Raw genomic sequence first — 13,431 nt, forward strand, 5'->3', positions numbered from 1 at the left:
GATTACTATGCATATGATCATTATTTTTGACTCCCATGTGTGAAGCACAAAAAGGGAGTCTTTGCAGTTAGTGTGTCTGGGTGTGTGTGTGTGTGTGTGTGTGTGTGTGTGTGTATATGTGTGTCCGACTGTTCCACTGCTATCTCAAGAACCATACATCGGTTTTTGATGAAACTTGGTGCATAGATGCTCTGGGCCAATGCGCAGATTTGATTAGGTTTTGGTAAAAATCCATGCTCGTTAATTACCTAATTTGCATGATAATTAGTTATTTTTTAGTGGTTCCATGACTGTTCCACTGATGTCTAAACAACCACTCATTGGATTTTGATGAAACTTGGTACATAGATGCTCTGAACTAATGCTAGGTTTTGATTAGTTTTTGGTAATAATCCGTGGATACTAATTACCTAATTTGCATAATGATTAGTCAATTTTCGGTTTTTCCACTGATATCTCAAGTACTAATCATCACATTTCAATGAAACTTGGTACATAGATGTCATATGACACTGCACAGATCTGATAGTTTTATGGTAATATCAGTACATATAATTACCTAATTTGCATAATTAATTAATTTTCAGCTTTTGATATGAGTAGTGAGCATTACATTTCAATGAAACTTGGTACTTACATACTCAAGGACTATGCAGAGATTGATTGTTTCGGATAAATATTTGTGCATATTAATCACCTAATTTGCATAATTAGTTAATTTTCAGCTTTTCCACGGGTATCTCAAGTACTAATCATCTCATTTCAATGAAACTTGGTACATAGATCCTTTAGGACTATGCAGAGACCTGATTAGTTTCAGGGTAAATAATTGTGCATATTAATTACCTAATTTGCATAATTAATTTTCAGCTTTTCTACTGATATCTAAAGTACTAATCATCACATTTCAATGAATCTAGAATTATGCAGAGACCCAATTAGTTTTTGGTAAATATTTGTGCATATTACTCACCTAATTTGCATAATTAACCAATTTCCAACTTTCACACTGATATCTCAGGTACTGATCATCACATATCAATGAATGTTTATACATGGATGCTGTAGGACAATAGACATACCTGGGTAATTGTGGGTTAAAATCTGTACATATTAATTACCCAATTTGCATAATTAACCAATTTTAAGCTTTCACAATGATATCTAAAGTACTAATTTCCATTTTAATGAAACTTAGTACAAAGATGCTCTAGGACAATGTACAAACCTAATTAGTTTGGGGTAAAACTCTGTTCATATTATTTCCCTAATTAGCATAATAATTCATAATTTCAATTAAACTTGGTACATAGAGTTTTTGTTACATTGCGCAGACCTCATTAGTTTTACAATCAAAGCTGTTCATGTTAATTTTCTGATTTGCATAATTAGTTTTCAGCTAAGTAATTTCAAATTATATTTAATGTGTCTCCAATACTCTCAGCACATGGGAGTTCTTTCTAAGCTTTCTTTGATTTATAATTCCCTCTTCTATTGTACAAAATGTGTTTTCAATGATTTAGAAAGTAAGAGTATGCATGTGTTATGAAAATTAAAGATAAAACTCAAATTGTGAGATGATCACAAATTTGCAAGACAAATAAATGTACATTTCAAATAATTTTAATACAAATTAGTGAGTCTGTAGAAAAAATTTAATTAGTGTTCATCTTGTGTCGTTTTCATAGATTTCATGCTTATTGGCAAAGTGTCTAATACATGTGCTTTGCATTTTTGGATGCGTTCATAAAAACTTTTGATGTATAATTCTGTGATGTCACTTTTTAGAAATACATTTGATTTAGCATGGTAGAAATGGGATCAAAATTCGAAAGTTTGCCTGCTTGTAAGATCTTCATCACGTACCGTAAAAGTGTGTTAAAAATATAACCCAGAAAGCTCCAAAATTCAGGTCTTTTTTTGTCTCTAACGCTATCCTGAACGCTAGCCTCGAGGGGGGGGGGGGGCTTATTGTGTGCAAGTCTACAGTAGTAGATCGTTTATTTGATGTTTCAGTTTCTTCCAGTGTTCCAAACACCACATACCATCAGTTAAATGTATATTTTTTTTATTAAATAAAGCCTAAATTAGAGTTGAACTGTTGGTTCAAAAGAAAAAATCTAAGGTAAATGATATTGTAGACAACTGAACTTCACAATTATGTGATCAGTTGAAATTTTAGAAGCAAATAAATTACACAAATCTGCTAAATAATTAGGTGGTCGGTTTGGCAAAATTCTAGTCGTATTAATTGTTCTTTGCTGTAGTGTAAAGCTTAAATTATTTTGGAACCGTTTAATCCTGCTCGAGATTGTGCCTGGGACACTGCTAAACTGTTAGTAGGTATTTGGTTGGTCTTGGTGAAAGACGGTCAGGTTATCCTTCGAATGTGTACCTGAATTGGTAGCCAAGTGTTTACTATTGACCATTACATGTACATACCGGTACATGTATGTGAACTGGGTTTGCCAAGAGGTTTAGTCGACAACTGCAATTTAAATCTAAAGGCACTGCAGTGACCTGAATATTGCTGTTTTAAAGGTTTAAAGTCAAGATTTGTATGCAGTCGCTAATTTGAGAGTTCAGGTTGTTTCTTCAACTGCTAAAGACAGGGAACAACTTTTTTATATTCTACCTGCTACTCCACCTGTCCTTATGTGGAATTGGTATGAATTGAAAGAACACATTCTGGACCATGTGCTGAAAAAAATTATGTCACTTCTATAGTTTCTACCCACCATGCTCAAATTATCTGAACAGGGTGACTATGATGAATTGGTTGCTGCTGGAGTTTGTACTGTGAAGTCACGTATTTCCACACTACCTAACATACCATTAAAGGGGATTAATACGTCTGTCAGTTAAGATTTATGTAGAAAACACACCTGCAGATTTCTTCTGACTTAGAATAAATTAGTCTGTCCGTCTCTTTGACACTGCCACAGCTACTATTTGTGTACTCGAACATGGTACATGGGGATTTTGACTATCGCATTGAGATTATTAAATCCATCAATACCGATCACACACATTTATAAAAAAAAATCATTGACATTTGAACAGAAACACTACGTTAATTGCCAGTCATCGATTTATTCAAAACAAAGTAAGCTTTGCGTTAGCGTGCGTTCGAAGACATTTCTCAGACATGCTTTGACAAAACACATTTGAACTGAACACAAAGATGTCTTGCATATGAACATCGTTTTCATTACCATTTGGTTAAATATAGATTACCGGAGGTCATTTTGATCCTAACAATTGCTAAATTCTGATATCTTTTCTCAAAGATAAACAAGACTATTTCAGTCCACATTTGTATCAGAATCATTCATATTACAGGCGCATTTTATTTTTTTTCGAACATGAATAACCAACCTAGTCATTTTGTTTTTAGTCATATTCATGCCGATCTCTCCCTGATATATTGCCTGATTTATGATACACACAAGTACTATACTCATAGGTTATAACGTAGGCTGTTATTTTGTGTCAAATTTGTAGAATTGGCAGAAATTTTTTCTAATTCAAAAAATCGCAGTCTGGGACGGTTTCTTGTATATCATTTTTCAAAACATGATACCTTAATTTGGCAAACAAACACAACACACACGGAGGGAATTACATGACAATACAACTGTCAATTGTGCTAACCCTAGAATAGCTAGTGTAGATAAAACATATCAACACCCAAACTTCATCATTTATTCGTAACTCGACGTGTTTGTGAATTTCCATACTATAACCAGTTGTTGTATTCATCGATACTATCATTTATTTGATTTTCAAACCACAACTTAAATACACAAATGTAAACATTTTAATAGTAAGATGTCTGAATAAATTTATTTTAAAGGAAATGCTATTAGTCATAGACAATAAATATGTCAGTATTTCATTACGTAATTGGGTTAAAAGATTTGAATTAGCATATAGATTTTAACCTGGCATTAACATATATATTATAGTATATTAGGAGCTACGCGTCATTATTGTAAGCAAGTGTACAACATGTATCAGAAGGATTATGACAATGGTATAAGGTAGATGTAACTAGGAACCAGAGCAGTGATACTTGTGTATTAGCATATTAATGAGTGAGAAGTAACTACTATTCTAGATCTATTCTATTTATATATCTTCAATTAGTTGCCCAGCAGTGGATATAGCTATACTAATTAACCATTAATCGAAATGTCATTATATATCCGCCATCTTCGTGAAAAAAATCTTTATTCTCTGAATTCGTTCCAGGATGTTGTCTTCAAGTAATTGATGTAATGTTGGTCCCTCAAGTAGTGGTGTAAATATATGGTTGATGGAAATACAGATAATTCCATCTGTTAAAAAAAAAGTTTTAAAAACACAATGAATATCATCTTTTGCATGTTATTGACGAGCAGCATATAAAGTAATACACTTTTATTATACACTTTGTGAAAATAAATATGTGAAAATATTACTTCCCACGCAATTGGCAAATGTGAGCGCCAGTGGCAAGTAAGCAGTTTTTCATCGTCAACAGTGGTTGTGAAAACTAACAAAAAAGACAGAATTACCAATAACTAATATAAGTGTTCTATGTTCAGTAATTCTGACAGTTAGGCAACATACTTTTTATATATATATATTACAAATTTTTATGCATTTTCCTTGTTTTTCCCACACAAAGCACAGAAAAAGTGTTCATATTCGCATCATTCCTTCTTGGCAGCCAAAGTTCTAAATGTTTAGAAGCCATGCGAGTTTGTTTATGTTTAAAGAAACATAGAAAGTGAAAAACACCGAATACAGAAGAGGTTATTACACTGGAAGAAGAAAATATACTGGTACGCTAGGGAATAATCTGGATATCGACACCAGAATCCTTATTTTTACAATACGAGGTTTTAATAGTGCCAAAAAAAGGATGGCAGACAGGCTGGCATAAAGCATCGCCGTTTTAATCCGGAAATGTTCACTACACCCGAAAACCAATATATGTGCCCCGTGTGTATGTGAAAAAAGTTACCTAGCCACCGACCTACCGAAATGACAACTCTTTCTATTTTGAAGATAAACTAATACACCAGGGACAACAGGGAGAATAGGCGGGAACAAACCAACCACAGTAACACAACCAGCATCACTGTTTCGCCGGTGTACTGCCTACACAACTTCAGCAGATAATGGGTAAGAAGTGTTTCTGATGTTTACATTGATGCCGACGTGAGCGCTGGCAAGCCTAAATAGGTTTCGATTGCATACAGCGCCACCAGTGGCTGTTCCCGGCTCCATGCATCCAGCGCTTTTTATCTTCAAGGAGGCGAGGTTGATATACGGTATGACCTGTTCGGAAAACTCAAAAAATTCATTACACACTTCGGGTAATATAGTAAAGATTTAACTTTTGTTGAAATAAATTTAGACGTTGTTTATTTGATTTGTTGTTGACCAATTTTGAGGGATTTAGAATGTTCCTTACCGTGACGTAGGCAAGGTGGGTAATTTATTGGGGACGAAAAGACATCAAAATATCCCATTGCAAAATTATCTAGTAGGCTTTAATTCCAACTTTTGCGTTAAAATAATTTTGATAACAGTGCTTTATTTAGTTTTCGCAAAGAAAACGAGTAGTGTTTATATAACTGTAGTGGTTCATGCGTCCTGCTGTACATTAACACGTTTCATTATATTCTCCGTGTTGATGTCCCGACTATAATCAAATACATTGGATAATCTTGCAAATTGTTCAAATAGGGATTGCTGTCACATGGTTTTATAAATCCGCGCAATTGCCGAATGTTATAAACGAATAAAAAACCTCTGATAAAATGATTCATAAAAGTACCTCAACGGTGTATCATCCAGTTTGGCGCAGATTAGTTTCTTATATCAGCCTTTCAGTTTTGCTTTTTGTAGGCAATTCTCAGAAAGATCGACCGCCTGTCCCTGCAGCCCAATCTAATATGTTGACATTGCGTTCAGGACACAATCTAGATAAATAAGTTGCTGCATACTTTGGACCATTCCAGCCCAAGAGTGCCAATTCCTGTAATGATAATAAAAGTAATGACTCAGGTTATATATCCATGGTAGGTATATTATTTATCAGGCATCTTTCTTCAAGTAGACCTTAAAATAATACTTTTGATACCGGCCATTTGCCATATTAATTACTTGTGCTGATTTTTGCATAGTATACAGTATATATTCATTGTGATGGCCAATAAACAATTTATACAAATGAAAGAAAAAATAAACAGGAATTTCATATACATCACTTGTTAATTCTGTAATCAACCAACTAAACATCTATGTATTAGTTGATTGACATCAGATCCTTCATTTTTGGTTAATCTGGTAAGAAAACAAGCTCATGAAGTACCCTCGTTAAATCATTATTTTCATTAAAGTGACATATAGCCAGATGCAGACAAAATAATCTCTGACAACATTGACATAAAAATTTGACAGAAAGTGATCGAGAACTGCATCTCCACTAGTATCAACATTTGAAATGAAGTACAAATGTATGAGTAACACAGACTTATATAAACGATATACACTAGATTTTCAATCAACGATTTTCTTTAAAAGTTGACACAGATCATAAGTACACGCGTAGGAAAATTACATTCGGCGACCTTAAAACAACTTAAAACAAAAAGCAACATTTTTGATATACAAAAACAGTATTTATTTGTGAGGTGTTAAATCACGTAATAATAGTTATCGGTAAATACCTTATCATAATTGTCACTCCAATAATTATAATATTCCTGAATGTCCTGTGACGATTTATCCGCACCATGAATCAATTTTACTCTAGCATATACACGTTCAACTTGTTGTTTCTTCTCCATACTGAAAACTAGCATTCCTCGTGAGTTAAACGAAAACAATAATTGAATACAGTTATTGAAATCAGTATAACTAAAAATCTTCAATCTTATTCGTATTTATACAGCATTGTACTGTGCCATCTATATCTACGGAATATTGTGGTGAAATGCACAGCTACTGTGTGACCCCTCTAACGTGGTGGTCTCCCGTTTATTCATTACAAAGAATTTTAATTTTATATATTAAGAGCTAGAAAATTTAAAGAAGAATTCCCTAACCTTTTCAAGGCAACGCTTTAGCTGTTTAGTGTCACTACTACTAATACAAATTCTGTTAAATAAATGGATATCTAAACAGCCATTGTAACTGTATATGCTGTGTCTATACAAATATATGCTTTATATACATATATATTTATTTGTAAGCTGTATCGGCATACCAATACACATTCTGTTAAATAGATGGATATCTAAACAGCTGTTTGTAACTGTATGTGTTGTCATCACATGACTAACTCAGATTGTCGGAAAGACATACTACATCTCCGAAATAAGTTATATTCAAACTACTCCGTCGTGAGCGTCAATTGAAACTCATTTGCGGTTCTGATCGCTGACCGTTCTAGATACTCATTAGAATTATTGCCATTTTTCGACAAAATATTTTTTATTATAAATCATTTCAGTTTAAAGCATATATTCACAATTATTAAAACCCAAATGTAAAATACATAACCTTAGTACAGTGGCTAGAAGCAGTTTTTGAGAAGCTATATTTCTGTTGATAGTTTATAGTTTCTCTCTTTTATCTACAGTGTCAATCGAGGATTAATAGTGACAATTGTTGGCCGTGTCACATTTCAGATTTAATAAACATGCGTTTAAACTAGTTGAAACCAATCGGCATATTTCAAATTTAACGACGTATAGGTCAATGTAAGAACCTGTTCGAATATTCTACACATATTATTATTGCACTCAAACGCAGTTGTTAGGAAATGAATGCTTTGATAACTCGTAGCGAATGGTCGTTGTTACTTTTCCAAATCACTCGCTACAAATATTGTCATAGCGTTAATATAAAGTGTTAAAAAACGCTATCAATTTACGTTAAAACATTAATACGCTGAGCCTGATTGCACAACCTAATTATTAAAACATGGATCGCCACTTATCCTACTTTTCTATTTTCATCTCCTGACCACACATTTGTGTTCATTCATTCATTCATTCATTCATTCATTCATTCATTCATTCATTCATTCATTCATTCATTACCTGCACACAAAACATGATCTAGACTTCCGATCACTACATCAATATATATAGTTAATATACCACAGAGTTGAGAGGCCTGCCCTTTTTGATTTGGGACGTTGTATGGATTGAAGCTTTTAATCTGTATCAAATTGTATCAATGATTGCTTCTCTGAAACCGTTTTTCAAATTTGCTTTTTTTCTTATCGGAATCTTACTCTAAATCACACAACTTGTATTCATCAACCATTTTCTATCGTCTTTGAGTGAGCAGTGACATACTTTCAGAAAACCTACTTTTAGCAGCGACACAATATGTTATCACTGCAAATGCCATCAAGCTGCTTCTGACAACGTCAACTACTACTGAAATTCTAGCATGGGGTTCCACCATGAAAGTTTACTTAAACAGGTTATATGTTGTTCAAAAAAGGCTCTTCGTATCATCAGCTACAGTCCATATCAAACTAATACACATACTCTTTTCAAAAAATTCAAAGTACTCAATATCTTTGATATGTACAAATACGAACTTGCTACTTTCATGTATAAATATGTAAATAATTTGCTACCCCCAGTCTTCCATGATATATTTACCCAGCACCCACAGTGCCATTTATATAACACAAGAAATAAAAATAAAGTTAAATTTCCTAAACTGAGCAAAACGTTTTGTCAGAAAAGTATATTATTATTAGGTCCACAACTTTGGAAAGAAATTGAGAACACATTGAAAGACCTGCGCAGTGTTGAGAGATTTAAAGCTGCATTTAAAACATTACTGTTAAACCAATACTATCAAATCAATGAACTGATTCATACTGTTAGAATATAGATTTTGTTATTCACCACTATTATTAGTTTTGTATTACTTTATTTTTACAGGGTAGTCTAGTTGACAGGGTAATGTTGCTCTTTTTGATTTCCCCCACTCTGTATTTAATGTGTTAAACTCATGTAAAGATTTATTATTTATTGTATTATTACGAGTGAAATAAATTACTTTACTTTACTTACTTTACTTTACTTTCAAAAAAGTTGTAGAAACTTAAAGGTTGTTGTTGGTGTCATGAAGAGACTGATAAACTAGTATATGGCTGCTGTATTCATGGATTATTAACATGCCGATTCACAAACTTCAACGAAAATAAGTAGAGTAGAAGAGTAGAAATACATGTTCATATAATAGTTTTGAGGATACTATTTGTTAATGTAATTACATGTTTAACAACTTGTTCTCGCATGGCACAGTAACTGTTTCAGAAGACTTGAGCATTTAATGAACATTGTTTACGATTCGGGGTAACACATATAACAGCGCCACCAAGGGGTGAACGCGAAACAAAACGTTCTTTGAAAGTTTGACGCACGTCTTTCTGTTACCGACCGATGAACAAACGTTAAATCCATTGCCTGTCCGGTACAAGTACGGCTATGTACGGCGAACCGGACAGAAACGATTAAAGAACGCCTGAGTAACAAACACAACCGTGTCCGGTGATGTACGTTCCAAATGTTCAAAATCTTTCACCGAATGGAACGAACATCGCCCGAGAGGATGCGAAGGGCGCATAAGGAAGGCCAAAAATCACATTGTGAACGGAACGGACACATTGTGACGTTCTCCAGCGCTATACGGTGACTAATACTTAATAATTGAAGTCACAGAAATGTTGCTAATTATATTAAAATTTCATCAACTTCTAAAAGCTCTAAGGTATTTATAACAATATGCGTTTATTTAAGTCAATAAGACTGTTCACGTCAATTCTCGTGTTAAATATTTAATATACGTATCTATTAACTAGTGTGATATATTTTACTATTTGTTCACTACTCACCCAGATACTAGTAATGACAGGTCATTGCTTGAATTTAAAGTTATATGGAATATTTACCCTCTACCACCTTCTAGATATTATATGTATCGGCTACATTTGTCATCATTTACACCAACCTTAGTGGATATGCGTGTTATACTATAGTACTAACTGAACAATACATGTATTTAAGGATGTATGTTACAAAATAAAAGATCCATGGAAAATCGTTTAAAATACTACAGGTGTACAGGACATGTTACTCTAAACTCATAGAAAAGAAAAAAACATGGGGTTAATGTACTAATTTTTAAGATACACAACTCACAATTATGCTGAGTCAGCCTTTTTAAGTAGCTTTCATAAATAACTTAAGTTGTCATTTATAATCAGTCTTAATCCAAATTTTTACTGAAATTGGTTTTATCCTATCAGCACATAATATGAGTTCATATTTAAATTCAATTCTAATGAATTTAAGAAATTACCTATTTAAAGAAAACAATAGTTTCCTTCATTTGGTTTTGTATTTTAGATAAAAAATTCATAGAAACTGTCCTACAAAAAAATTCATCCATGGAAATCTCTTGAAATTGTGTATATGTTAAGTACTTCAATATTGTACATTGAAAATGGTACGCTAATGCACTACTTTTTGAGAAAAAATAGTTTAATTGTCAGTTTCAATAATCTTGGTGGCCATGTTGGATCATTTACGTGACCTTTGAGCTTTGTCAGTGCCCTTGTCAATATACATGCCGGGGTACATCAAATATGGTCATGTACATCCAACATCATGATTATATTGTTTTATATATGAAGTACAGTTTATATATATATATATATATATATATATATATTGGCTGGGTGCTTGGGAGAATGTTCTTACCTTTCATTGGAAATATAGAAATTAAAGTCAAGCCACTAATGCACTGAAGTATTATTTTCTTCTGAGGGATACTGATGAAAGCATTGTATTCTCAGTTAGGGCACAGATGTGCATGGTGGTGGGGAGGGGAGGGGGTACTGTAACATACATACAAGGCAGAGTATGACTAGTGTTCCATACATGAAGTGACAAAAAGATCAGTACTGTTGTAAGTAATATTTATTTTGTGTTCTGTTTTCTTAAATATTCATATATCGATAAATAAATAAAAGTGGTCCATAAATACTTATATAATTAAATATTTCATCTATTTTAAAATCATATAACACTTGCTTTATCATTTTATTAATATAAAATTGTATGTATTTATTTTTTTTAAATCTGGATATAAATACATATATTTAGATACAATACCCTTCAATGGACAAAAAAAGTGTTTTCTTTTCTGAAAAAATGCCAATGTGCCTGTTAATAATAAGAAAATGAAAATTACTGATAGCATCACTGAACATTGCATGAATAATCCCATTTTCACCCTATGAGACATTTACATACCAAATATCAGTCTAGTGTTCTCAAAGAAGTCATGTAACGAATGGATGGATTAGTGAACTAAACAAATATCACAAGAGTCATTAATCATTGTTTTAAATATAGTTACTTCTTTTCAAAAAACTGCGATAGTGACAAGAATGTTTTTTTATGTTTGGTTACCCGTGGATGACCAAAATAATCTTCACTAAGCAACTTCACCAATCCATGGCCATCTATCCCTCCTCTGCTATAAGCCAAGTTCAAGTGACAAAAAGCCAGACCAGAAGCAGCTATTTTCTGAGCCATACACTTTGTAATTACCTTCTTACTTATTAGTTGACTAAGAGAAGACTAATATGGCTGATGTCAACATTACATTTACCAATCAATTCTTGAAGCATATGTACATCATGTTTTGCATTGTGAGCACTGTATTCAGTGTGTAAATAATCATTAACCAGGTTTTCTTCAGAGTAAGATGATCGAGGTGGTAAAATTTCACGAAATACAGAGAGGGTATCAGAAAAGCAGCAATGTTTATGTTTCAGTTTGTCTAAACGACCATATCTTTGCACAGAACTAACCAGAATCCTAGCATCAAAATTCTTACAGTTATGTGCAACTAACACAGAATTTAATGGAATCCATTCTATAAAACTCTCAAGAGCATCTTTCTGTGATAATGTTGGTACTAAATTAAAGTTATGAAACAGTTTACCACATGTATATATCAACCCAGTTACTTTGGATGCTGTTGGATGTATTGGCTGACAGGGGTCAATATACTCATCAAATATTTTACCATCATAAGATGCAGCAATCTGACAAATTGAGGAATCAATACCAAATGATGTTGTTTCAAGATCAAATACAACAACAGGAGAATCTTTAAGTATTTTTACTGGAAAACTTACAGGAGCATTAACTGGTTCAGGAATACATGTAATATCAATGTCATTTCTAATTGAAATGTTTGTGTTGTATGTGTCACCTTCTCTCAACTCTGTAGCATTACATTTTTTGTTTCGCTCCTCTTTTAATTGTATACGTCTAAGTTTGTATTTTTTGTTTTCTGTCTGCATCTTACTTTTTCTTGCTTTATTGTCTAGTTTTATTCCCCTCACCTGTGAAACAATTCCAGGAGATAGTACATTTTCTTTGTTAAAACTACAAACATATGTGTATCCATTATTTTTTTGTGAAACTGCTGCTGCAATGCGGATATTTAAACTTTCTGATTTACTGTAATGTATGTTTTTTGGTGCTTTAGAAGCAACAGTGTTATGAAAGCTTTCATTGGCTTGTGTTGAACTCATAAGAGAAAGTTTATTTGCACATGAGGCATAAATTTCAAAAATAGATTTAAAATCTTTACGCAATGCTACCCCAGAAAGATCTTTACCATATGGAAGACGTATGTGGCAGTAAGTATCTGGCTGACGTTGGTAACCACACCATTTTCGATCAAATGATTCATGAGATCCAAATGCATGGGGAACATTGATTGATTAAAGCTGGCCTACCTTTGTTCTGAGTAACAGCATAGGAAAAACATGTTTACTAAATAAACTTGATAACACGTGGTGTTAATATTTTGTGAGTTTTTGAAAGTTCATATAGTTTATTTCTTAGACCTTTTTTGGTGTGGTTCATATCTGGTCTCTTTTCAATATCTTGGTTAATTTCTGTTCTTAGTTTATGAATGGTTGTTGTATCATCATTCATAGTTAAAGATACTGTTTTAGCACTTGTTTTGTTAATAGTTTTTACCACTTCAACAGCACTATCTCCTTCCATAGCTTTGGAACTCCCTGTCCAGTTTTTACAGTCAGTCATGTTTTCTTGTGTTCAAACTTTGCATCCCTTTGAACGCACAGCATATCCCATAATTTTACCACTTGTTCCCCTATAGCAGCACCATAACCTGACAAACTGTTATATTCTTTGCCAGAGCCACGGCGCTGCCATGCACCATCAAAGGAAATATCAACTTGATTTTTATGTGAACTAAGTTTTTGTTCTTCAGTTAGAGCTTTAACACACAGTCGTTTATATTTTACAATGTATTTAGAACAAAAATATTTGACACAATAACAAATAGAAAAAA

General features: G+C 33.0%; 1 protein-coding gene across 1 annotated transcript; it reads right to left on the reverse strand.

Moving 5' to 3' along the window:
* Positions 1-11,656: 11,656 nt before the first annotated feature.
* On the reverse strand, positions 11,657-13,160 carry LOC146746820 (maternal protein exuperantia-like). Its single transcript, XM_085498295.1, has 2 exons — positions 12,959-13,160; positions 11,657-12,249 (listed from the first exon to the last, which is right to left on the reverse strand). The coding sequence occupies exons 1-2, from the start codon at positions 13,158-13,160 to the stop codon at positions 11,657-11,659; spliced, it is 795 nt and encodes a 264-aa protein (XP_085354421.1).
* Between the last annotated feature and the right edge of the window lie 271 nt (positions 13,161-13,431).

The sequence above is a fragment of the Saccoglossus kowalevskii genome, chromosome 4, assembly GCF_978046115.1.
Source record: "Saccoglossus kowalevskii chromosome 4, keSacKowa6.1, whole genome shotgun sequence".
Lineage (NCBI taxonomy): Eukaryota > Metazoa > Hemichordata > Enteropneusta > Harrimaniidae > Saccoglossus > Saccoglossus kowalevskii.

What these genes read in the sequence shown, in the direction of transcription:
- LOC146746820 (XM_085498295.1), bottom strand. Translation starts at nt 13,160, where the DNA reads ATGACTGACTGTAAAAACTGGACAGGGAGTTCCAAAGCTATGGAAGGA. An exon ending in TATGAACCACACCAAAAAAG is followed by an intron (nt 12,250 to 12,958) that starts GTCTAAGAAATA and finishes TTCCTGAACCAG; the next exon opens with TTAATGCTCCTGTAAGTTTT.